This window comes from Labeo rohita, chromosome 7 (genome assembly GCF_022985175.1).
Source record: "Labeo rohita strain BAU-BD-2019 chromosome 7, IGBB_LRoh.1.0, whole genome shotgun sequence".
Classification (NCBI taxonomy): domain Eukaryota; kingdom Metazoa; phylum Chordata; class Actinopteri; order Cypriniformes; family Cyprinidae; genus Labeo; species Labeo rohita.
In genome coordinates this window covers 35,979,961-36,006,916 of record NC_066875.1, presented here as the reverse complement: position 1 = coordinate 36,006,916, position 26,956 = coordinate 35,979,961, and the positions used below count along the sequence as shown (strand labels likewise).

The 26,956-nt window shown below is 34.9% G+C and overlaps 3 protein-coding genes across 13 annotated transcripts in view; 2 read left to right on the top strand and 1 right to left on the bottom strand.

Moving 5' to 3' along the window:
- Positions 1 to 678: 678 nt before the first annotated feature.
- adad2 (adenosine deaminase domain containing 2) lies at positions 679 to 6,759 on the bottom strand. 2 transcript variants are annotated; one of them, XM_051115445.1, is made up of 9 exons: positions 6,721 to 6,759; positions 5,830 to 6,244; positions 5,603 to 5,731; positions 3,646 to 3,796; positions 3,303 to 3,470; positions 2,951 to 3,165; positions 2,572 to 2,806; positions 1,357 to 1,489; positions 679 to 1,193 (listed from the first exon to the last, which is right to left on the bottom strand). In XM_051115445.1, exons 2-9 carry the CDS (start codon positions 6,236 to 6,238, stop codon positions 1,083 to 1,085), a joined length of 1,551 nt encoding a protein of 516 aa, XP_050971402.1. In that variant the 5' UTR covers positions 6,239 to 6,244; positions 6,721 to 6,759; the 3' UTR covers positions 679 to 1,082. The 2 variants fall into 2 exon arrangements, with proteins under 2 accessions (XP_050971402.1, XP_050971401.1); XM_051115444.1 differs by having other exon boundaries at positions 6,676 to 6,755.
- Positions 6,760 to 8,571: 1,812 nt separating this feature from the next.
- krcp (kelch repeat-containing protein) lies at positions 8,572 to 15,259 on the top strand. 2 transcript variants are annotated; one of them, XM_051113867.1, is made up of 13 exons: positions 8,572 to 8,760; positions 9,096 to 9,254; positions 9,336 to 9,408; positions 9,941 to 10,000; positions 11,756 to 11,993; positions 12,109 to 12,240; positions 12,345 to 12,532; positions 12,741 to 12,937; positions 13,058 to 13,149; positions 13,476 to 13,530; positions 13,705 to 13,802; positions 14,830 to 14,924; positions 15,008 to 15,259. In XM_051113867.1, the coding sequence occupies exons 1-13, from the start codon at positions 8,699 to 8,701 to the stop codon at positions 15,137 to 15,139; spliced, it is 1,581 nt and encodes a 526-aa protein (XP_050969824.1). In that variant the 5' UTR covers positions 8,572 to 8,698; the 3' UTR covers positions 15,140 to 15,259. The 2 variants fall into 2 exon arrangements, with proteins under 2 accessions (XP_050969824.1, XP_050969823.1); XM_051113866.1 differs by having other exon boundaries at positions 11,756 to 12,023.
- Positions 15,260 to 16,245: 986 nt separating this feature from the next.
- Positions 16,246 to 26,956, top strand: part of mark2b (MAP/microtubule affinity-regulating kinase 2b) — a 58,012-nt gene continuing 47,301 nt past the window's right edge. For 5 of the 9 annotated variants that reach the window (XM_051113957.1, XM_051113960.1, XM_051113956.1 and 2 more), the window contains exon 1: positions 16,246 to 17,204. In XM_051113957.1, coding sequence (XP_050969914.1) covers positions 17,154 to 17,204 — 51 coding nt within the window. In that variant the 5' untranslated portion in view covers positions 16,246 to 17,153. The remainder of the gene's footprint in view (positions 17,205 to 26,956) is intronic. The other 4 variants (XM_051113955.1, XM_051113962.1, XM_051113961.1 and 1 more) reach the window with 1 other exon arrangement.

Below are 26,956 nucleotides of genomic sequence, written 5' to 3'. Positions count from 1 at the left end.
TGTTCATAATCATAGGTTAACGTCTAATTTCCGGGGTGCGTCACTTCAACGCCTTTCGACTTGAGGGTGGCGATAACGATTTCTTTCATTTTCGGTTAGAGCAGGTAGAGATCACTTTGGAGTAACTTTCCTGTTTAGAAAGTCATGGCTAACAGGAGTTAATTTGATTGACGGTTAGCTTATAATATGTGAAAATGTTTTATGTGTTAAAATGTACACAGCAGACCTTAATATTTTCCAATGTCTTCTTACTATCCACAATTATTTGACTATATTTGCAAAATATGCATTTCCCTTATGCGTATTGGTTTTAAAACACACATTTACGAACACATTAACATCCTGTTACCAATAGCATAAAGCAGGGTAGTAACCACCAAAGACATGATGAGTCAGAATAAGATATGGCCATAATATGGCTAAAAATAATTTCCACTGAGGTGAAGTACTTGACTTCATGTCAAATTTTACCATTCTGAATGAAGGCTATTCTTTAGTTAACTTGTGAGAATAATGATCCTAATAATAATGGATATGGATAGCATATGGAAATGGCAAATGGATTACTTTACAATAAATTCTAGTTGTTTTACTCTTTTTTTCCTTTTAAATCATTCAATTATTTCATTCTTTTAAATAAAGAACCACATTACAACAACTTAATGTTTTACTGTTCTTTATCACAAATTATGAATAGGAATGAACATGAACTACTGGAAGCCTGAGCTTCGCAAATGTGCTTGTAAAACTACTCTAATATTTATGTGTAGGTATGGCAAGCCAACATAAAGTCTCTTCGTGGCAATCTTTCTTACCAAATAAACCATAAAACACTAAACCACAGAATCAAAATAACACTGCAGAAGTAAAATAACCACACACTGATTAACTACCAAGTCAAAATAACTGGTAGTGCTCTTGCATATTTTTTTTTTAGAAAAGAAACATTTTCAGTGGAAGTGAATGTATGATATCTGATAAGGAATTTTGTATATGAACATCAATGACCATGCAACAGGAAAGCTGGGTATCTGCAATGACTGGGACCCTAAGTGAATGTCAAGGGTTGTGCAACCTGTCATTTAACGACTGAAGCAATCTACCAAGTGTTTGGAGTTCCACGGTCCAGCATTGTTGGCCAAGAACTGCATATTGACTTGTGTCTTGGTCTCCTGATACAGCTGGGCAGCAATCTAGACACAACATAAAACAGTTTAGCAGTGTAGTTTGTGGAGCACAAACTGGCATATTTTTATACATTTAACCTCAATTTTAAGATAAGATCCCAAAAATGTAAGAAAAAAGAACTTTCACATGTTTGGATATTATCATTCAAACTAAAACAAATTCACATACTTTAGCATTGCGGTATGTAGTGAATGACAAAAAGTCATGGTGGCCTGCCAGCGCTGAGACTTTTCTGAAGCAGAAGTACAACGCCCTTTTGCAAAGTCTGCTGGATGATCCAGGACCACTTACAAAGGGAGAACTGAAAGAGAGATATTAAATAACAGGAACTGAATTTGTTGTGTGAAGTAAAGAAAAGCCTGAATAAAAACCACGCTGTCAAACAGTGATAGATTATTTATGCAAATACTTTACAGCAAATACTGTACAGAGACAGCACAATGGATAAGAATGGTTCGACAAATCACAAAAATACAATTTCAAACTACCGACTTCTTGTAGTTTACTGATTAATACAATAGCGTTTTAGTGCAATGTTAAAAAAAAAAAAAGAAAAAACTAAAATTACGAGGTAATATTTTGAGAATAAAGTTGAAATTACGAGAATAAAGTTGAAATGTTTCGAAAATAATTTCGACTTTATTCTCAAAATATTTTAACTTTATTCTCAAAATATTCTGATTTTACTCTCAAAAAAAATTTCAACTTTATACTTGAAACACTTCCACTTAATTCTCGTAATTTTGACTTTATTCTCGTAATATTTCGACTTTATTTCGATTTTTTTTTACTTTATTCTTGAAATATTTGACTTTAATCTAAATATTTTGACTTTATTTTGAGAATAAAGTCGAAATATTGATTATTCTCATAATTTCTACTTTATTCTCAAAATATTTTGACTTTATTCTTGATATATTTAAAATTTATTCTCAGAATATTTCTACTTTATTTTCGGAATTTCAATATTCTCAAAATATTTCGACTTTATTCTCGTAATTTCAACTTTTTTCTCAAAATATTTCGACTTTATTCTCGTAATTTCAATTTTTTTCTCAAAATATTTCGACTTTATTCTCGTAATTTCAACTTTATTCTCAAAATATTTTGACTTTATTCTCGTAATTTCAATATTATTCTCAAAATATTTTGACTTTATTCTGTAAAAATTACGACTTTATTCTCATAATCTTATATTTTTTCATTTCTCATTGATTAGCAGTATAAATATTGGCTAAATATTCACATATTATCAACTATTAAACAGGATTCAGCATTAGGAGACTTGAAGTGGCTTGGTTACAAATGAGCTCCTCAAATACGGTGCGTGTATGTACGAGCATGAGAAGGCTGTCGTTAGCTAGTTTGTTTAGTACGACTGACTTGTTGATTGCATAACCAGTGGTGCTGTCCAGAATCTCAATGCTGGAGTCTCCCAAACACCAGTTAACGCTGAGGTCTTTGCAGTGGTCTGTGTTCTCATCAGGCCCCACGTGCTCTCCACTCAGGAAGAAGATGGTGGTTTGTTTGAATGGAGGAGTCAGTGCATCATTCCAGCCTGTGCCCAGACGCTTGTTAATGATCTCAGACACTTTCTCTGAGCAGTACTTGGGATCACCTAGGCAACAAGTAGAGAAAATGTTAATAAACACTGTCATTCTTTTGCCTGCTTGGATTTCAAAATAACTAATCAATCAATATCCAATTACAATATTAAGAGACATTTGGAGAATTCTGTCACCTGCCAGTGTGAGCGGCTTACCAAGTATGATGCTGGTAATGTAGACTGGGTTGATGAAATGGCTCAGTAGCGCCCCCTGCACTCCTGTAACAGTCCAACGGGTGAGTTTGGCACTGTCGGACATGCAACAGATGCGAGCACCCCACACGCTTGGAAGCAGGAAGGCAGCAGGGATGAGAGAGCCTTTAGCATGGCACTGCAGTTTCAGAGTGGAGTAAGCACTGCTCTGAGACTGCCTGTGGAAAGACAAACACAGAGATCTCTTTTCATCATGTTCTAAATATAATACTCGTAATATACACAATAGAGAGCTTTCTCATATACACAGTGGAGAGCAGACAGCATAGAGTGTAAACAAAGTAGTTAAACTTACAAAACTATGCACTGAGCTGCTCCTTTGGGGGCTTTGTTAGTGTACAAGTGGAGGTAAATGTGTGGCTTGAGCTGAAGCAGTCGTTCAGATGGAACATTTTCCAATATGGAGCGCTTCTTCAGCTCTGGATCAGCACTGTAGAACAGCAGGAGTTGCTTGTACAAGTACCTGTGACACCAGACAGGACAACATTTAAATTTACAACAGTAGTTTAACTTGCAAATAGAAATAGAGACACATTAAAAACATAATTTACATAAAGCAACTAAAATAAAATCCCTTTGTCTTTCTCTCTTTATATTCTAAATATAGAAATGTGTCTATATTAACATTTTCCTTGCACCTTTTCAGGGCTCTGCGGGCGATGACAATGGCGTGGCAGTCATGGACGACAGATCCTGTGTAAGAAAGCCAACCACTGCAGCAGTTCTGGCCTGATCCTAGAGCTACCACTTCATATTCCTCACAGCGCTGCCCACCTGTGTCAAGCACCTCTGACACACACAGCAAATATATATAAAATGATTTCATGATTTTCACACACACATACACCGCTGTTCAAAAGTTTGGGATCAGTAAGAATTTTTACGTTTTTTTAAAGAAGTTTAGTTAACACTTTACAATAAGATTCATTAGTTAACTACATTAATTATCATTAACTAAGAATATACAATACTTCTACAGCATTTATTAATGTTAGTTCATGTTAACTGCAATATTTACTAATGCATTATTAAAATCACAAGTTGTGTTTCTTAACATTAGTTAATGCACTGTGAACTAACATGAACAAACAATGAACAACTGTATTTTTATTAACTAACATTAACAAAGACTAATAAATAGTGTAATAAATGTATTGTTCATTGTTCGTTCATGTCAGTTAATACATTAATGCTAATGAATGACACCTTATTGTAAAGCATTAGCGATATTTCCTATGCTCATCAAGGCTGCATTTATTTTTTCAAAAATACAGAAAAAAACCCCAGTACAATTGTAAAATAGCTTTACAATATAAAGTAACCGTTTTTTATTTTAATATGCTTTAAAATAGAATTTATTTATGTTGAGCAAACCTAAATTTTTAGTATCGTTACTCCATTCTTCGGATTCTTTGATGAATAAAAAGTTAAAAAGAAAGCATTTATTAAAAACAGAAATACTTTCTAATAATATAATTCTTTACTAATCACTTTTTATCAAATTAACACATCCTTTCTGAATGAAAGTATTAATTTCTTTCAAAAAAAGAAAGAAAAAAATTTTACTGACCCCAAACTTTTGAACGGTAATGTACATAATTACAAAAGATTTGTATTTTAAATAAATGCTGCTCTTTTTCCCCCTCTTTTTATTCATCTAAGAACTTCGGGGGAAAAAAATAAAAATAAAAATAAATAAATAAATAAATAAAATATTCGGCACCACAACTGTTTTCAACATTCACAATAAATCAATATATTAAAACTATTTTTGAAGAATCATGTGACACCGAAGATTGGAGTAATGATACTGAAAATTCAGCTTTTCATCAATAACAATAAATTTTAAAATATATTAAAATAGAAAATTATGTTAAACTGTAATAATATTTTACAATATTACATTTTTTCTGTATTTTTGATCAAATTAAAGCAGCCTTGATGAGCAGAAGAGACTTGTTAGTGATTCCAAACTTTTAAACAAAAATGTATATACCAAGCATAATGGTTTTATATATATGCACAATGCAAAAAAATGTTCAAACATTTGGTTTTCTATGAAATTAAGCAGTAAATTCTGTCCATGAGTTAGGTAAAATGACAGGCTAACATAGTTAGGTTTTGTCAAAATTGAACAAGAATGACAATACATATGGTAACATTTCTCTGTAAAGAAAATGTAACCTTTTATGAGAAAAATAGAAATGTATATAATCTAAAAAAATATATATGTGAGGAAAATGTAAAATAGTAATAGTATTAAAATAATTATTATTTGATTAATAAAAAAGAGAACACATTTACAAACAAGAAATGTTAAAAAGGCAAGTGCAAATTTGACCTATTGGCCCAATAGAAAACGTAATGTTTCAATCCTTAACCATGCACAGCTTGGTATTCTTTCAAAACACAGAGGTTGGCATTGTATCTCACACCAGTGTTATTTAATATGATGGACAGACTGTTTTCAAGATTTAGTCATTTTGGTGTTTATTGTCATTTTTATTAGTTATTGTCTTTTCTGTGTCAGTGTAGTTGTTTCAGTACATCAAGTTAAACTGATTTAAAATGAGAAATGTTACCTCTCACACTTACCTCTCTCCAGTACAAAAGCAGCGAAGCAGCTCTTAGTGTTGTGGTACTCAGGGCATTCTCTGAGCAGCTTGTCAAAACGCTCCGTACACAGGGCTGTTATGCGAGATTTGTGCCAGTCTGTGAACTTCACTGAAAGAGCAAGAGGTTGAGACAGCATTAATAGTGAAGAAACATCTGCAACCAAACATGTATAAAAAAAAAAAAAAAAATGTTAACTACAGCCAAACCTCCAGTTCTCTGGTCCCTCCTAAGTGAGCCATCTGTATTGTCCTCCAGTATTTCTAGGGTGGTTTCACCTTCTGTAATACTACTCAGACTCCATGCAGAAGGGGATTCGGGGTCAGAGCCCAGGTCCTCCACTTGGGGTGGAGACTCCAATGACTGGTCTTCTGTAGTATGTTGTCCCACAGCAGAGGGTTCCTCAATGTCAACAAAGCGGCGCAAGTCTAGGTTGGTGGATTGACTCTCTTCTCCAGCAGCTGGAGAATCTTCAAACTCATTGTTAGGGGTGAGAGGCCTAAAACTGGCCCTGTGGATGCCAAAGTTGTGCTCCCTCTCAGCGGTAAAGCGCATCATTAGAGTGGCAGCCATTCGTGGAAGCCGCTTCCCCTCTGCATTGATACCATGATTTGCCATTATGTGCTGTAAAATGTAATGTGGTTTTAAAATGTATACGATACTGCAGAACACAGACCTACTTGTGATAATACTGATACACAACGCACAAACATGTTGGTCTTGTACTTGATGGGCCTGCAATATGACAGGTGAATCTCAAAGTGAGTGGCCTAATTTTAGTTGTCCAGTGTGACTGATAACGAAATACTAATAACAAACATTCACATTTGCCTAATTTACATTTATATTAAAATACACAAGGAATAACATGAACTAGAGTGTAGATAATGTAATAACAAACTGACAATCTGTTAGCTTTAACAACACTTCATTGCAGAAGTGCTTCCTAAGCGAACATTTAGTTGAAATTAAATTACTTGTCGTGTTGCTAAAGTGACAAATTCTGTCGAAAACGTACTTGAAAAACTAGATGCTTGCACAGTATTTAACTGTACCTGATAAGAAAAACGTCGAATAACTGGTCAGCAACTCTCGCTCACCTGTAACGTAGAAGCAGCTCAAGGTTGAGCTAATGATGGGCGGATCCTGCTGGAGTCACGTGACGGCGATCGCCAGTAAATTAATTTACAGAGAATAAACAATTTTCAAACACATTACAGAAAATAAGTTTTTTTTTGTTTTTTTTTAAATTCTGTTTTTTAATATTTATGGAGTCCGTTTTAATTTTCTAGACTCTGTTTTAATGGTTAAATTAAAAAAAATAAAAAAAATAAAAAAGAATGTCCAATTATTTGAAATCATGAAACATACACAATTTAACAGAAATTCATTAAATGTTTATCAATTTTTTTTTAAGGCCCCAGATTTAATTTTCTTATTTTTTTTCATTACAATAATAAAATTCTAATTAATTATTTTATTTAAAAATTAGCTATTATTTATTTATTTATTTAAAAATAAATTCTGGTCAATTTTCTTGGTAAATATTTCTTATTTTTATTTATTTATTTTTTGCTATTATTAGCACTTTTAAGTAATATATTACATTAAGTAGTAATCAAAAGCAACTCTAATTAATTATATAAATTTAAAAATTATCTATTTATTATTATTTATTTACTTAAAAATAAATATTCTGGTTAAGAATTTTCATGGTAAATAGTTCTTAATTTTATTTCTTAATTTTTATTTTATTTATTTTTTGCTATTATTAGCAGTAGCACTTTTAAGTAATATATTACATTAAGTAGTATATTTCTGTCACACTTACTTCAAGTTAAACCAAACTTTAATTTTGACAGGTTGATTTGAAGATCTTTAGTTTCTGTTTGTAAATGATATGACCAGTTTTTCTCAAAAGAAGCATAAAATGCTAATGAAGTGACTCTCAGAGCAGTTCTAAAGATTGTTTATGTGTTCATATATCGTCACGGTCTTCGGTATGTGTGTGGTAAATGGAACTGCACGTCAACATCATTCATTCATTACAGAAAACAATTTTTTTTTTTTTTTTTTTTTAAAATACTAACGACTTTTTCTTTATGCAATTTTTTAATAATAATAATAATAATAATAATAATAAATAATAATAATAATAATAATAATAATAAAACTCCCTCAAAATGTAAAAATGTAAACATGAAATCAAAACCCTTCAAACTAAAAAAAAAAGTTAGTGGATTATAATAGTGGATCAATTGAGTTATTAAACACAAGTGAGTATAAAATTATGATAATTAAAATAATTATCAAAATCAAAGCCTTATTATGTATGGAACCTCTGTAGAAATTCAAGTTTTTTACGTAAAATAGTTTTAAAATATGTATGCAAATAATAAAAGTTAAGATCTTTCCATGGCATTTACAGACATTTGATCAGCAGGTGTCACCAGTGGACAGTGTATTGATTTGTAGCGCTTACTTCATATCAGATTTGACAGCCCTATTTAGTCGCACAAATCACAAACCTTCTGTGGGTTTTTTAAAAACTATACATATATTATACGCATTTGTTTATTTTAAAAAAGTACCAAGAGAAACTTTTATTCACAACGTGTAACCAACGTTTTAACTGGTTATGTATATTAAACCCAATAATAATAAATAAATAATTATATTAATTACATTTCTCCATGTATCATTTTGGAACGTTCGTGTTCTCACTATGATTTATGATGTGAAATTCTCTTCTTTACATAAGAAGAATGTGAGGGAGCATGACAATCACGTATCCCGCCTGTAATGAACTCATTCGTCCATTGGCCGATTTTACTTGTCAATCAACATTGCAATAACAGGAAATCAGTTTGCTTCTTCTATTGGATTGGCCGATAGCATTGCGGTCCCGCCCACTCATCCAATCACCGCGCTCCGTGAATGAAACGTCGTGGCGGTGGCGCGAGTTTTATATTTATTGTGCTTTAGGTCGGCGGGAGAGAGAGCGCTGTCTATTAGAGTTTAGTGCATTTACGTTTTTGCACTTGTTTTATTGGAGAGGGTCAACTTAAAAGCGTTGCAATGGAGGATTTTGGTGTTTATGCCATATTTGGAGTAGATGAACCACCTCAGCAGATCTTGAGGTAAAATTGACTGAGATAAACAAACATGATTGGAAATGCATTTGGCTGTCTATGTTAATTTAATGCAAAATAAGGTGGCCACGCTTAGAGTGATTCACGTAGTTTAATGCATGGAATATATTCAAAATTCATATGCTTTAAAAATGTTTTAAACAATCTTGATAGTACACTAACGTTACATACTTTCTGTCTCCCGCCTCGTAGAGTTCTTGCGTAACCACAAAGATGTGCACAATATTAACAGTGCTGTAGCTATTTGTTTCGGTAACTATATATTAAAACTGTGTTCTTTATATGAGGAGATTGTATTTTTTATCATTTATTTTCCACGACAGGCGTGATGGGTGGCAGAGCTCAATTGAGATCCAGCCTAATGTGCAGCTGATGGTTCTTTTCACCAGAGGAGACTGGGGAAAGCGAGATTCAGTTTCTGTGGAGCTCGCTGATGAGAGGGACATACCCATTAATATGGGAAAATTAACACCATTCAATAAGTAAGTTTAGGGTTTGTTAAATCAACCCTGTATGGTTTAAAAATAGCTTTTAATTCCTTACTAAACATTTCCTCTTCTCAGATGTCTGTCATGGGAATCTGGTGAGGATGGTGTGTGGTCCAGTGGAGCTACCTTAACTGTGAAACTCAATGGGGTAAGAAACCGTGCAACCTCAGTCTGATTTTGTGTTGCACAGCAAATCCCAAATGAAGTCTGGAGAGTTCAATGACCTTTTCTATGCCAATTTTAAAATTGATTTGACATGGTAATCCATCAGTTTTTAAAAGCGTAATACATGATGTTTACTATTTGAGAACACGTCATAGCTTGATCTTTTGGTGAACATCCCAGACTTCTTTTGATGTATGCTGCTTAAATCCCATCCCTTGCTTACAGTCGACCTCATGCTCGCATTCAGATCTGCCAGTAAGTCAATAAATGTTCAGTGGATAGAACCAAGTCTTTGTCAGTTATCCATTTCACTTGGATGTACATCACAAAATAGAAGATCCGTAACTACTTTCATTTCATTGCGAGTTTAAGGGAAAATTTCCAGCCAAAGATGCTACAATCTGTGCTGAAATTATAATCAATTTATCGATCATATAAAAGAAATGTAAAACAATCAGTGTGCAGTTTGTGGACCTGTGCATACAGTAACTCACCCATGATTCTATTTTCCAAAGGGTACTACAGAGTTTTTGGATCCAGGGCTGACTCTTTCACAGATGGAATGCACTCCAGAGGTTAGTTTAACCTGCCTGAGTTAGAGTCATACGGCCATATGAAATGTTTTTTTTTTCCCCAAATTTTTTATTTATTATTATTATTATTATTATTATTATTATTTTTATTTTTTATTTTTTCAAAATTTTGATATTTATGGAGTCTGTTGTAATTTTTCCAGACTCTGTTTTAATGGTTAAATAAAAAAAATCAAAAAGAATGTCCAATAATTTAAAAATAATGAAACTTACACAATTTAACACAAATTTATTAAATGTTTACAATTTCAAGGCCCTAGATTTAATTTTCTGGATTTTTTTCATTACATTTTAATAATCAAAAGCATCTCTAATTAATTATATTATTTAAAAATTATCTATTTATTATTATTTATTTACTTAAAAATAAATATTCTGGTTAATAATTTTCATGGTAAATATTTCTTAATTTTATTTATTTATTTTTATTTTATTTATTTTTTGCTATTATTAGCAGTAGCACTTTTAAGTAATATATTACATTAAGTAGTATATGTCTGTCACACTTACTTCAAGTTAAACCAAACTTTAATTTTGACAGGTTGATTTGAAGATCTTTAGTTTCTGTTTGTAAATGATATGACCATAGTTTTAGTCAAAAGAAGCATAAAATGCTAATGAAGTGACTCTCAGAGCAGTTCAAAAGATTGTTTGTGTGTTCATATATCATCACGCTCTTCAGTATGTGTGTGGTAAATGAAACTGCACGTCAGCATCATTCTTTTACATAGAGACACAGATAATGCAGGATTCATGTTTAAATGGTGTTTTTGCAGCTTAATATTCACAGACACTAGCCCATATCGCGTTTTTAAACAAGTGTACCGACCTACTTTTGATTTATTGTTCCAAAATTTGGCAAATTTCGTGACATTCCGCGTTATACAGTAAATTCCAGTTTTATGACTGGATTCCACAATTCTGTCTGTGTTTTCTGCATTGTGGAAATCATAGGGCCCTAGATTCACTGTGTTTTCCAGTACTTACAGGAGAAGTTCACTTCCAAAACAAAGATTTACGTATAATGTACTCACCCTCTTGTTTCAAGATGTTCATGTCTTTCTTTCTTCAGTCGTAAAGACATTGTTTTTTGAGGAAAACATTTCAGAATTTTTCTCCATATAATGGACTGATATGGTGCCTCGATTTTGAACTTCCAAAATGCAGTTTAAATGTGGCTTCAAACAATTCCAAATGCGGTTGTAAACGATCCCAGCCGAGGAAGAAGGGTCTTATGTAGTGAAATGATGGTTATTTTCATTAAAAAAAAAATAAAAAAAACAATTTAAATACTTTTTAATCTCAAACGCTCTTCTTGCCTTTCTCTCCCTGAACTCGGTGTATTCTGTCTCAAGACAGTTAGGGTATGTCGAAAAACTCCAATCATATTTTCTCCCTCAACTTCAAAAATCATTTCAAAATCATCCTACATCAATGCAGAAGTACCGACCCAGTCTTTGCAAATTGAACATGCAAAGAAGATCAAACATCCTTAACAAAAAGGTAAAACAGCGATATAGGGCGATTTTTAAAGTTGAGGGATAAAAAACGATCTGAGTTTTTCGACATACCCTAACTGTCATGAACTGAAAAGAAAAAACAGTCCAGTCTTTGCGACTGAAGAAAGAAAGACATGAACATCTTGGATGACAAGGGAGTGAGTACATTATATGTGAATCTTGTTTTGGATATGGACTTCTTTACCTGCAGTGTCTTTTCTTAATTCATTGTTTCCAGTGCAACCCTGCAGTACCTGCAATAAGAGAGTGTCCAGGCAAGAGGAAGCGGTCTCAGGGAGAGGAGGAAGAAGAAATTAATGAAGGTAGAGGCAAGGAGAACATCTGCCCTAACGCTTCCGATAAAGTGACACCTCAAAGACGGAGCAAGAACATTCAACGTGGGGGTCAGACACGTCTGTTCTCTCAAAAAGAGGAACAGACTGCAACTTCCAGTACGCAGAACAACAAAGCTAAAGGCAAGCAGAACAAAACCACCTCACAGATTGGTGAGTGAACATTTTCATTGCTACATGTGGAGCATGAGTTGTGTTATATGGTGGTCATTGTGTGTTTAACACGTGTCATTTTCAGCTCAACTGGACAAGCCGTCAGGTCGCTGGGGTCAGACTCTTTGTCCCATTGATCCTCAGACAGCCATTTTGATTGGAGGACAAGGTGCCAGAATGCAGTTCTCCAAAGACCCCATTTGGAAACTGTGCACAGGTAAGCATTTCACACGATGTGTCCCTCTCATGTCAATAGATTGCAATATATTATTAAATATGTTTTTTGGTAGCTACAACTCTGCTCTTAATGTTTTTTTTCAGAGGATCTTTCTTGGGTACCTGCTGAAACCCTTGCAGAAGGACCCACCCCTGAGGCCCGCATTGGTCACACAGCAACCTATGACCCGGAGTCTAAGCGTATCTTTGTGTTTGGCGGCTCAAAGCATAAGAAATGGTTTAATGATGTTCACATCTTAGACACACAAACCTGGCGTTGGACTTTGGTTGAGGTGAGTCTGTAGCTGACTCTAAGATTAACAATAAAACACTCACAGAACTATACAATATTACTGTAACACATGACTAAGAACGGAATATTTGTTTTTATGTTATACATATCATTTTGCTGTAGTCTGTAGTAAATCCATGTCTAATTGTTTTAGCCAGCAGGTTCTGGATATACCAAAGAGCTCATTTGAATTTCATTTACCCCTTTAGGCGCAGGGAAAAGTGCCTCCTCTGGCCTATCACAGCTGCAGTATGTTTCGAGGAGAGCTCTTTGTGTTTGGAGGAGTGTTTCCTCGCCCACACCCAGAACCAGACGGCTGCAGTGACTCCATCTACATCTTTAACCCTGAAATGGCCATCTGGTATCAACCTATTGTCAATGGAGAAAAGCCTGCGCCACGCTCTGGGTAGGCAGCTCATGTTTTTTTTTTTTCAAAGTTGCATGATGATGTAATATTTCATGAACTGCATGACTGATAGTGATGTTTTCAGCTGTACATGTGGCAGATTTTGATTCGTTTTTGCAGGCATTCAGCATGTGTAATGCAGGGGAGGATCTTTGTGTTTGGCGGATGGGACACCCCTGTGTGCTTCAATGACATGTTCATGCTAGACCTCGGTAAATACTGCAAGAATGCAGGCTAAAATAATGATGTTTAGCCTGCATTCATTAGACAGCCACTGGAAGGAGATGTTTCACCAATAATAAGTAATTTTATTGCTATCGCTTAAATAAGTCTGGTAAATTGTCATTTATCCATTTAAGCACTTTTTTTTTTCCATCTGAAACCGTTATACTCCCATAGATCTGTCTAGATTTTTCTGTGTATTTAATCTCTGGTATGACTCATACTGTTTTCACACATTAATTACTGAAGGTGCTCTTTTTAAAAAAAAGTGGAGTATTCAGCTTAAAATATCACATTGTTGCAACCTTTTTTTCAGGCTTGATGGAGTTTTCTGCTGTGAAGACAAGTGGAACAGCCCCCTCTCCCAGAAGGTATTTAAAATGTGACAATTTACTCTTGGGAGTAAATAAAGACTTAAAGTATGTTCTTTAAAAGTGTGTAATAGAAATTCAGTCATATCAATATCTTGTGGTTACATGATTAGACCTATCTTGATCAGCCTAGATGTATTGCATATTTGACCTCTGACCCTTACTGTATCACAGCTGGCATGGCTGTGCGGTTCTTTCAGAGAGCAGCTTCTTGATCCATGGGGGCTACAATGGGAACAATGCACTGAGTGATGCATTTATCTTCAACACAGGTAAGACTAAGCTTTTGTGCCCCAATTCCACTGCCTATACACTACCAGTCAAAAGTTTTTGAACAGTATGATGTTTAATGGTCTTTTGCTCACCAAGCCTGTATGAGTTGATCCAAAGTACAGCAAAAACAGTTTTTTTTTTTGTTGTTGTTTGTTTTTTTTAATTAACAGTAACTGTTTTCTGTTTCAGTGTATATATATTAAATGTAATTTATTCCTGTGATTTCAAAGCTGAATTTTTAGCATCATTACTCCAGTCACAGGATCCTTTAGAAATCCATACTAATATTATGATATGCTGGTCAAAAACATTATTATTATTATTATTATTATTATTATGAATATTATTATTATTATTATTATTATTATTATTATTATTATTATTATGTTATTATTATGTAATATGTTTTTTAAGGTTTCTTTGAATAGAAAGTTCAGAACAGAAATGGAAATTAATTATTAATTTCTGTAATCCACCCCCCAACCCCCCCAAAACATTTTTTCTGACTCCAGGCTTTTGAATGGTATAGTGTATAATGTTATGCTTTTTATTTCAGATAAGTATAATAAATAATAATAATAATAATAATAATTGTCTCTTGAACAGCAAATCAGCATATATTTTACAATATTAAATATTATTATCTGAATTTTGGATTTTAAAAAAAATGCAGGCTTGGTGAGCAGAAGAGAATTCTTAAAAAAAATAAATAAATCTTACTGTTCAAAAACTTTTGACTGGAAGTGTATACTCTATTTCTTTAAAAGTCTGAGGTCAGGAAGATTTTGTTGTTGAAAATATTTTATACACACCATAGCTGTATTAATTTGCTCAAATATAGTAAAAATAATATTGTGAAATATTACAATTTACAATAAGCTTTTGTTTTAATGTTTTGAAATGTTAATTTATTTCAGAATTTGTTGCAGCCATTACCCTAGTCTTTATTTTCAATTGTAATTTAATTGATTTATTATCTGTTTACATTTGTTTTGTTTGTTTTTGTTTGTTTGTTTGTTTCTCCAGACACTAGTTGCTGGTCATCTCTGACTCTTCCCCAGCTCAATTCTGTACCCCGAGCTGGACATTCCATCATTACCATGCCCACCACATGCAAACAGGTAAATCATTAAAATTCAAATTATGAAGATCTTTATCAAGTGGCTTCTGTTGTTTATTTATAATAATTGTCTTTGTTTTACAGAGCTCTATAGATGAACAAGAGGAACTCCCAGAGTCAGCCCCACAAACACTTCTGGTTTTTGGTGGTGGTGACAATGAAGGGAGCTTCTTCTCTGACCTTTTCACTATGCCAGTAGAAGAGCTAAGAGACTAAACACCTGCATCAGGACTTGGTTTTACATGATTTTTTTTTTTTTTTATCATGTTTCAGATTTTGTTTTTGTGTGTGTGTGGATTGATGCTTATTTAAAGAGGTCTATTACCCTTTCACTCAGGTATTTGTGTTATGTCATCATTTATTAGCATTCACTCACTATGATGGAGGTTGTGGAGGCTGTGCTAAGAATTTGTGATACAAGCCCAATATTATAAACCATTAAGAGTGGACGGTTTTCTAAAGAAAAGGACTAGTTCATCAAACGATTGTTTACTCACCCTTGTGTGATTTTAGAATTTATGTTTGACTATTCTATAAAACGGTAAAAGACAAATTTAAAGTCTTCATGGAGCTGTTCATAGTGACCATGACTGTCAAGTTCCATAAAGTCTGTATGTGCAATATTGCATGTCTTCCAAAGCCATAAAATAGCTTGTGTGACAAACAGACATATAAATTATATAAATATAATTTTGTTTCTCTCAGAAAGCTTTTGTATGGCTTCAGAACACATGGAATATAGTGCACAAGCACTTTTTTTCCTTCAAAAACTCTCCTTTTGTATTCCACAATTTAATTTGGATTAGGATTAAACCAAGGGTGATTAAACAATGACAGGTTTATAATTTTGGGTTGAATTTTTCTTTTATCTGTCAAAGATGGAGCCATTTTCTGATTCATACACCATTAAGGGATCTGTGAAAGCTTTGTGGTGTCTGTTTTGTATATACATGCCGCCTTTTAGACTAAGATTTTTTTTTTTTTTTAGATGGCTGTAAAATTATAATTCTAGCTGTAAATACTGTTCAAGCAAACATATTCAAAATTAAACGTTCTTTGAAAATCCAAAAAGCCTCTTTTCTTTAGTTATTTGAACACTTCTCATACAATCACATAGCAGGTCAGGCACACAGATGCTGTTTCCTGTGTCCAGGCATCTGCTCAATTTCAAAATCTCCACGGTAACAACGACCGCATGATGTCACCCCACGTCTACAGTCGCCGTTACGGCCGCCAATACCGCAGTATGCGAGCACCGACTGACGCCTAGAGTATCCGCGCACGGATCCGCCGCCGCCCCTCCCCGTTCTGCCCCCCTCCGCTCGCTCCGGAGATCGGCCATGTTGCCTTTCGCGCTTGTTCCGGTATCAGGCACGAGCGTTTGAGCAGCTCGGCCGCAGTACGACACCGATCCGCCTCCACGGAAACCCGTTTCACCACAGCCCCGAAGCCAATCATGGATTTTACTACCTGACTGTGGATGTTCGTCTTTGGACGCGAGCCCTCAGACGTTTCCTTTCATTCAAGAAGCGTTTGTCACCGGGATCCAGTGAGTGGCGGAAGACGGTTTCGAGGCTCATTAAGGGTTTTTTCGGGATTGATCATTTTTTGAAATCCATCGTACGTTTGCCAGTCCTTCATTATTGGCACTCACGGGTGTTTTTCTTCACATCCGTGTTCAGTCAAGCGCCGTTTGTTTCGTTTATCTCAACTGACGGTTGAGGTATTTTCACCTTTTGTTGACACTTGTTTTTGAAGGTCGGTAAAATTGTGATTTTTTTTTTTGGTTGGCCTAACACCTCATATCGCTCGCTGAGAGACCCTTTCGCTTTTCGTGTCCTCGTTCTCTATGACTGTCATTTTTAAGACCCGGGAGGGTATGAATGGTTTTTAAACTCTGGGAAGCAAATATAAATGTAAGCGAGCTCCATGTTAGTCTCCTCGAGAAGACTTCAAATTCTTCATAAATCCTTCTCAAGGACCTGCTGTTTATTTTCAACTGGAGACTTCAAAACAAGTTTTTTTCTCCACATATGGACTGATGTTGGGCTTCAACTTGTTGATCTCTGTCTGCGTGGCTAGTTCAGGCTAGCTAGCAACACTGATTACTTCTGTCAGAACAGACGAATAGCCTCTAACGACAAGCTTATAAATGCTTGTCAACCACTGAAAACGAATTTCCATTTATATTTCCCCCTTTGGCCCTGTTTTTGAGAACCCCTGGGCGAAAATGTCAACCCGGCCTCAAGGAGTAGGTGTTATAGAGAATTCATCCAGCCAGGTGAGACATATCTTCACTCTGACCGCACAGAAACCAGTACAGATGAATGTGTGTTTTTGTTGTTGGGAATGACGTCATGCTTGCTGTTCTATTGAACTGTATTTCACTCAAGCTTGTTGGGCTAAAAGACAGGTGACTGGAAGGAAGAAGAAAAAAAAACAAGTTAGTTCAGGAAGAGTTTCCCTGACTCAACGTGACTTCCCATAACTGTTAATTGATAGGCTTGTCAAGGCTACTTTCATGTTCCTCTCTGTAGAAGTTGTAAATGGCTAATTTGACCATGTCTTTATTGCAAGTCATTTGTTCAAACGATAAACTGAAAATCTTATCTATTCCTTGTAATAATAGGCAATGTTCAATGATGAAGTTAACAAAGGAGTCTAGATGCATCTATAGCAGTGGTTCTTAACCCAAGGGCCGGGGCCCACTGCAGAGCCTTAGCAAACATCCAATGGGTCCTCAAGATGATTTAAATATTTTAAAATTAGGCAAAATGAGCTTTAAACTATGAAGAAATATCTTATTGTAATTCACCTCTAAACTTCTGGAATTCAATATTTCAATTATTTTTGATTTTGCATGTTATTTAAAAAAAATAAAAAAAAATGTTATTATTAAAAAAAGCAGACTTTCAAAGGAGTCCTCAAGATGACTTTAAATAATCTAAAATAAAACAAAACAAGCTTTAAAATAAGCTAAAACCATTAAAATAATCAAATTATTTCCTATTTTAATTCACCTTTTAACTTCTGGAATTCAACAATTGTATTTAATTTGAATTATAATTTTTCTTATTTTAATCTGTGGGCTGTAATTTCTGTAAATTAATAAAGCAGACTTCCAATGTGACTTAAAATGTTTTAAAATAAAACAAGCAGTAAAAAGCTAAACTAAAAATCAAGTGTTTTTTCCATTTTAAATTACCCTCAAACTTCTGAAATTCAACATTTTAATTATTTTAAGGTTAATTCTAATTGTTTCAGTTTCTTATTTTAAAGTGCGCCTACAGATAATTCCCAAGGAGGCCTCTCAATATGATTTAAATGTCTTGATTTAAAATAAAGCAAAACAAGCTTTAAAATAAGCTAAACCCATTAAAAATCAAGTTATTTCTTATTTTAATTCACGTCTTATCTTCTGGAATTCAACAGTTGTATTTTAATTTGAATTTATATATATAATTTTGTGGGCTCTTCTAATTTCTGTAATTAATAAAGCAAACTTCCAAGATGACTTAAAATGTTAAAACAAGCTTTAATAAGATAAGCTAAAAATCAAGTCCAAATTCAACAATTTCATAATTTTAATTTTAATTCTGATTGCTTAAATTAATGTGCAGCTACTGATAATTTCTAGAAAAAAAAGCAGACTTCCAAGGAAGCTTTAAAATGAGTTAAAACAATTACAATTCACGATTAAGTGTAATTAGTGTAAATAATCTATGGGCACTCCTAATTTCTGTAAATTTAAAAAAAAAGAGAGATGGGAATTCAAATGTTCAAACAGGTTGAGAACCACTAGTCTATAGGGAAAATCAGTTAACAGGTAGTGCGTTGGATTTGGGAGGCATGAAGACCACAGGCAGTGAGAATAGCCAGCCTTGCCCCTCTCAATGTGATAAGGCACAGATTGCTGTGCGGGTGCCAGAGGACGGAAAATTGAGCCATTCAGAGTGAGGAGGAGGAGGACAGATTCAGTGCTCATTAATAACTCATGCCAGTGTGACTAATGCTGACTGAGCTTCATACAATACAGGCAGCACTAACGTGTGTGTTTTCTGTTAAGTGGCTTAATGAAAAGGGAAGGACTTTATATCCTTGTCCAGATCTCCGGATGCCCTCTCTGAGATCTCTAACCTCTTCTTCAGAGTGTGTCTGTTTTAGCAGAGGAAGAGTGTGAGGAGTGAATCATTGGTGTTAATCATACTAGTGAGGTCGTGGGTGAGTTTCAGCCTGCTATGTAGGAGGAGAGGTATGAAAATGTGTTATTATTTTGCATTATCCATTGGGATGGTTCACAGGGAAAGATGCTTTGCATAAAAAAGATTGGGCTTGGAACATTGTGTTTATGTTTATGACTTGGACTGTGTTTTGCATCTTTGGGAGTTTTATCTGTCACTCACTCTGCTGTTTCATCATTTTAAAATACATGGATCACAAACATGATTTTTTTCTGTGTAACTTTCCATGTTCAGTCTGAATTGAGGCCTATTCGGCCTGTGACTCTGTTCTCCAGCTTTATGGTGTCCATGTCTGAAAAGCACACCACCCCAATAAGTGTTAACACAGGGTTTCCTTGTCCTCAGTAACTCAGTGTGTCACCTTGCTGATACTGTGACCTGACACCACAGGCTTGTGTTACAGATCCCTGAAATCCCAGACCCCACTAACACAGATTTAGAGAGAGAGAGAGAGAAAGGGCCTTCACCTGTTTCTCATCCTCTGACCTTTGCGTTCTGATGTTTTAGCAATATTTTATGTGGTTTATGAACTCTGTGTCTGTGAAGTTAACATACAATCCAACCGGGCTTTATTTGCTTCTTTAAGAAATGATTTTTGGTCACATTGTGCGCAATTAATCAGTGCACGTTGTTCTAATGGGAAAATGTTTTTCAAAATGTAGTTGCTGTCTCAAGCTGCGTGTGGGCCAGGCAATTTTAACTAATAGCCACATAGCTGTATAGGCTTTGGTTTAGGCATTTGCTGGATAATGCAGTAGTTCAATGCTAATGTAATAAAGCTTCTCATAGATTTATAAAGATTTTTTTTATCGGCCAATGCCGATATGAAAGCAGGAGCGCCAATATAAGGCCTATATACAGTATATGATGTCACACTGGTTGATTTAAAGATAGTAAATAGCACATGCTGCAATTAAATATATATTTATTTTACAAAATAGAAGTAAATTAGAAGTAAATCGTCTGAAAATGAATCAATGACATAATTTGAGCTTGATTCTGTAATCCTATTGTAGTGTTTTATTTATTCACATTCAAAGACTCACATTTACTAATAATTTATTAGACAGAGCTGTTAAACAAAGATGGTAAAAGATATAGAATTGGAGCTTCTGTGCATCTGCGCTCAGGCACTGGTGTTTTCAGCATTGTCCAAAATAAAAAACCTTATTGGTCCAAACAGAAACAAATTGGTGATGCCTATATTTAAAAAATCCCAAATACTAGTCAATATGTCAGCATTGGTGAGATATATCGGTCAACCACTAAAAGGTACAGACAACACTTGCACATTTTTGGCTGTATTATTCAAGAAACTGTCATTGGGATACATCAAGATGCTCTTGAGGGTGACCTTGACCTTCGTTTTCCACATCCCATCCAAAAGTCCCACTCAAAAGCGGTGCCTGCATTGTTTCAGGCCTCCTTCACAATCAATTACAAATGAAAGTTCTGTCATTAATTACTCACCCTCGTTCCAAACCCGTAAGACCTTCATTCATCTTCGGAACACAAATTAAGATATTTTTTAATGAAATCTGAGAGCTTTCTGACCCTGCATAGACAGCAACGCAAATGACACATTCAAGGCCCAGAAAGGTATTAAGGACATCATTAAAATAGTCCATGTGACATCAGTGATTAAACCGTAGTTTTATGAAGCTACTAGAATACATTTTGTGCGCAAAGAAAGCAAAAATAACGACTTTATTCAACAGCTTTACCTTACTGTCTTTCTGGGCCTTGTCAGTTGCATTGCTGTATATGCAGGGCCAAAAAGCTCTCGGATATTGTCAAAGAATTAATGACAGAATTTTCATTTTTGGGTAAACTGTCCGTTTAATTCTATTATGGCGCACCAACTTGAATATGCTGTGTCACTTGGAAATATGCCACATTGCTAATGAAGTTTCATGTTGATTTTAAAGTTTTGTGAAGCTATTGATGAGGTGTTTTGGCTGGCCTATGGTAACCAGCCACTTATTGAAGTTTTATGATTGAAACCTTATTACTAGTCTGTAATGTCACTATTTGTGACCCTGGACCACAAAACCAGTCATTGAGATTTGAGATTTATACATCATCTGAAAGCTGAATAAGCTTTCCATTGATGTATGGTTTGTTAGGATAGGACAATATTTGGCCGATATACAACTATTTGAAAATCTGGAATCTGATGGTGCAAAAAAATATTGAGAAAATTGCATTTAAAGTTGTCCAAATGAAATTCTTAGCGTTGCATTGATATTACTAATCAAAAATTAATGGAACATGAGCTTTACTTAATATCCTAGTGATTTTTGGCATTAAATAAAAATTGATAATTTTGACCCACACAGTGTATTTTTGGCTGTTGCTACAAATATACCTGTGCTACTTATGACTTTTTGTTCGTACATTGGAAGTCAATTGTGTCCAGTGTTATTTACTTCTATTGTATGGGAAGAAAACAGCTCTTGAAAATATCTTCTTTTGTGCATAGGTTTGGAACGCAATGAAGATGAGTAAATGAGTAAATCTCTCTAAATGCAAAATGAACAAATGATTTTTTGCCTGAAATGTCTTTGCACCTGCCTGGTTTTACAGCTCACATCTTGGCGAAGTCCTCAAAATGTGTTCTGTGCTGTTCAGTCTGGTGTGCTTTGTTTGGACATCCTCCATAGTAGCACAGATCTCTGTCGGGTCCGTTGACCCTGATCAGTCTCAAAGACTCGCAGTTTTCCACTGCAGTGATTTACTCCATTAGCACTTCTCGCTCCACTAGGCAGATCATTTCACCGGAATAAAAACCTTTTTTTTTTTTTTTTTTTTTTTTTTTTTTTTTAATGCCAGCAGTTTGTTATGTATGTGGAAAAAGTAGTAATCCTGATATTATCCAGTCAGTCAAAGCTGATCTGCAAGGACTAGATAGCACTGCAGGTATGTAATCTTTTGAGATGCTTAGATATAAACAATCCATCATCATGTCATCTGTAAGGATGGCTGGCAAGTGACAGATTATAGTAATTCCTGGATTTATATATCATGTGCAAATGCTGCTTTAAGATGGCATCATCTTGTCATTTTAGCATCTCTTGTTGTTGTTTCATCTGGAATGGAACATAACTCTGAATGTTTCAATTCTGATAGATTACAATATCATAAATAGTAAATATCTAATGACTCCCCTGCCTCTATCATCACTTAGGAAAATAAAAACTTCTTTTAGATGTGGTTTCTATAAACACATCCTTTCCCACACTTGGTTTTCAGTTTTATCCATGTTTTTATACACAAACAAAAGCCAGTGTTGACATAGAGAAGAATAGGAAAGTGCAGGTGAAAGAGCAGGTTATAAAGCCATAAAGTATGGGTGCCATCTTAGTAACTTGCTGTATTTTTCATCGTCAGTCTTTGTGAACTCAAAATGTTGGTTCTCTAAGATGAGACATAAAAACATTTCTACAGTATTTTAAGTCACCACAAGATATCGAACGGCATCCACATGTTCTCAGACTCTACGGAGGGATTAGGTGTGGTTTAATCTCAAGGGGTGGACGGCATGACGTTAGACTCACTGTCATTACTGATAAATTACTAGACCATCAGCATGTAATCAGTTCTGTGGAAATGGCTCTCATTCAGTTCCTGAAGCCTTATATAGCTGCAGGGAAGCCCCACAATACAGTGATTTGACCACATTAGAGTGTCTTGCTGTGTCTTCTCAAATATGTTCTAATTCATTTATATAGTGATATGAGCAAATGAACTGGGCTGGAAGTCAATCGATTTAACAGTTAATAGCAGCTTTTGGACTAAAAGCAGAAATAGTGAGGGGTTTTTTCATTTATGAATGTGATGAATTCACAAAATAGTTTCTTTATTAATGCTGGAGCTGTGGATTATCAATCACCAACCACTGAAGCTTAACAGCTCCTAAGTACAGAGAACTATTTTTAGTGATTATTGGGGGATGCTGCCAAATTATTGGTGAGGTTGATCAGCAGATCTGATGACCTTTACTTTACTTAATGAAAATAAAATCTCCTTTGTTATACTCAGACCTTATCACAGGCAGTATAAATAGGAGGAGATGGACCGCTCATTGAAAAATGAATGAAAGAAAGCATAACATTCAATATGGCAACTCTAGAAAAGAAAGTATTGCCTTCTTGCTAAAGGCATGTCTGTGTTTTTACGGTGAAACACATGCTCATTTGCTCCGTTGGCAGATTTGATTGAAATACACTACCAGTCAAAAGTTTTTGAACAGTAAGATTTGTAATGTTTTTTATAGAAGCCTCATCTGCTCACCAAGCCTGCATTTCTTTGATCCAAAGTACAGCAAAAACGGTAAAATGTTGAAAAATGTTTACTATTTAAAATAACTGTTTTCTATTTGAATATATTTTAAAATGTAATTTATTCCTGTGATTTCAAAGCTGAATTTTCAGCATCATTACTCCAGTCTTCAGTGTCACATGATCCTTCAGAAATCATTCTAATATGCTGATTTGCTGTGCAAGAAACATTTATTGTTATTATTATTACCATCAATATTTACAGTTGAATACATTTTTTCAGGATTTTTAGCTCCAAAGATCAGCATTTATCTGAAATAAAAAGCTTTTGTAACATTAAACACTAGATTGTTCAAAAGCTTGGAGTCAGTATATTTGTTTATTTATGTATTTTGGAGGGGGGAAAGAAATTGTAGAAATTAATATTTTACTTTTATTTAGCAGGGTTGCTTTAAATTTATCAAAAGTGATGATAAAACTATTTATTTATTGTTATTTAATGTTGCAAAAGATTTCTATTTCAGATAAATGCTGTTCTTCTGAACGTTTTATTCATCAAAGAAACCTGAAAAAATTCTACTTAGCTGTTTTCAACATAATAATAATAATAATAATTCAGAATATTAAAAAGATTTCTAAAGGATCATGTGACTGGAGTAATGATGTTAAAACTCAGTATTGAAATCACAGGAATAAATTACATTTTAAAATGTATTCATTTAGAAAACAGTTATTTTAAATAGTAAAAATAATTAAAAAATTTTCTGTTTTTTGCTGTACTTTGGATCAAATAAATGCAGGCTTGCTGAGCAAAAGAGACTTCTTTAAAAATCTTACCATTTAAAAACTTTTGATTGGTAGTGTAGTTTTAGAGATTTTAGTCTTTGTTTGCCTATTGCGTACATATAAAATAGCTACTATAATTGTCACCGAGTGCAGTGGTTACCTATAAAGACACTTTGACCATATCGCTACTAAATATGACATTTCTTTCTTTGTCCACAGACATCCCACGTTCATTTTTATGTGGTAACCGCACTGTCATAAAACCTAGATGATCAATAGTGATTCACTTCCTGACTGGATTAGTTTCATACCAAAAGCAAACCGTACTGTTATTCACATTAAGCAAAGCTGCCTCAAAGTCTCTCTTGATATGGTGAAAATTTCACACCAATCAAACAAAAACTCCATGATCAAGTCACAAAAAGCCTGAATGTGAAAGTGCCCAAAGACATGAAATCACAGCCTCCTTTGCAGGCTTCATTCCAATGTAACTCTTGGTTGCATTCAGTGTGCAACAGGTGAGTAAATTCAATTGCATGCGCAATAAACCAGTCAAGTGGGCGTCAACAACATACCTGCCCATGCCACAACCTGTGTTTAGACACTGTTTGTTTTAGTAATGAACATTCATTTCATTTCTACATTATGTGGTAGTTGTATTTAGTAGTGTACTTATTTTATTGCTGCAATAATAGAAGGTTACGAAACTGTTGGCCAGATAATTGTTCATTTATTTGTTTTTCCGAACTACCTTGATCACTGGGATAGGCATCATTAGGTTGACCTCTGTAAATGTTTATTTATTCTATTCTCTTTATTCATTTGGCAGTTTTGTAGAATATAGTATGGGTAAGGCAGTAGAAATATTATACTGTTGGAAATATTCAAAGATGGCAATCATCTCATCCTCTGAGCTGAGTTTAACTTTTCCGTTGACATATCTGTGAAACTGCCACACCCAAACAAATGAAATAATCCTAAAAAAACAAAAGACCAGATTTACCTTTTAGGGGGAGGAATTTGAATACTGTCAGAAAGTGCAAAGTTTGGGAACATGAGGTTGGGCGGCTGAAGATTGAGCTTAATATGAGACTGTGAACACAGCGGACTATAAACCCTGTTTAGCTCCCTGACCTTCAGCAGCTCGAACAGGGCTCACATTTACAGACGGCTTTGCATTTTTTACGACGCCGAGCATGGAGTCACCATGTTGAGATCGAGTCCAGAGTCTAAAACGCTCTGTGTGTGTGTGTGTCTGTGTGTAAACAGGCCTTTCCAGTTGCACTGGGTGTGAAGTTGACTGAAGGGAGTGCCGAGGCCTTCTCTCTGATTTCAGTAGCTTGACGTCATGTAGGTGTGTGTGTGTGAAGGAGAGACAGTTGATGCTTGTTTTTTGTGAACTGATTTGTTTGTAGCTCAGCACCTTTTTTTTAGTGTTTGTGCTTTCGTTTCATGTGGCGAATTCAAGCATGACTGCTTTATACCTTTATGATGTTAAAGGTTTCAGGCACCTCACTATCTAGTGATTCCCGTCTTGTAATCAAGCAATAAACAAAAAGTGCTTTCAGTATCTGAAGTGTTTAGAATCGATTCAGAATTTCTCCCACCATTTATTTTTTCTCAGCTCCCTACAGGTTACCCTTTGGTAGCACACTCTCTTTTCGCTCTTAGGCTTTTTCTGTACGTGTTTTTCAAGCTCAGCTCAGGTAAACAGTCACTAGAGGTGTATTTGTTTGATGTCTACTCTCCATGCGGGCAGAAGGGCGTAAACCGCACCCTGCAGTGCTCCGGAAAGAGCCGGCCACCCTGTGGGGCTTTACATCCCAGAGGAATTGCTGCTCATTGAGGGAGAGCGTATTAATATCAGGATTATTTATTCACTGTTGACAGTTTCCTGACATAGGACGAGCTGGAGAAGCGAGGGGAGAGGTGTGATGAAGAAGAGGGAGAGTGAGAGACACTCCATCTGCTCTCTGTTTGTGCCCTTGGCTGCCTCCAGACTAGTTTTAAATAGAGGCAGTGTGGGATTTACAGCCCCATGTGTTACCTGCAGGCCCTGTCCGCCATTCATCCATCCGTCAGTTCATCCGTGCTGCTCTTCCTTTGTATGTTTCGTCTGACTGGTTTGATGTGAGAAACACCCAAACGCAGTGATGTTAATGAAACGCTTCTGTGTCTTTCCGTCCATCCATCCATCTGTTCATCCAGCTTTAATTTCTCTTTTTCCTTCCTACTTCCTTACGTTTGATTCTTTGCTTCCCTAAATTCCTTTTATTTCTATCAATCCTTTGTTTCCTTCCTTTCTTTCCTTCCGTATTTTTCATTCCACCCTCTACTGGAACTGAAAAACAGGTCAAAGCAGTTTTATATTACATAATTGTTGCCTTCTGCAAGCATAACCAAACATTCAGCATGACTAGCGAAGCATGATTTAGTTATGAATAACTCTTATGAATCGATTTCTTTAATGAACAAGTTAAACTTGGCAAGAAATAAAAACCCACTATTCATCTTTTTTGTAAATGTTATAGATTTTATTGTGAACAATTCATTTGTGTATTTGTTTCATTTTTTACATTTTAGTTTGACTTTTTAATGTTAAAATATTTTAATGCTGGACTTCGTTTAAAGGGATAATTCACCCAAAAATTTAAATTCTGTCATTAATTACTCACCCTCATATCAAACCCGTAAGACCTTTGTTCATCTTCGGAACACAAATTAAG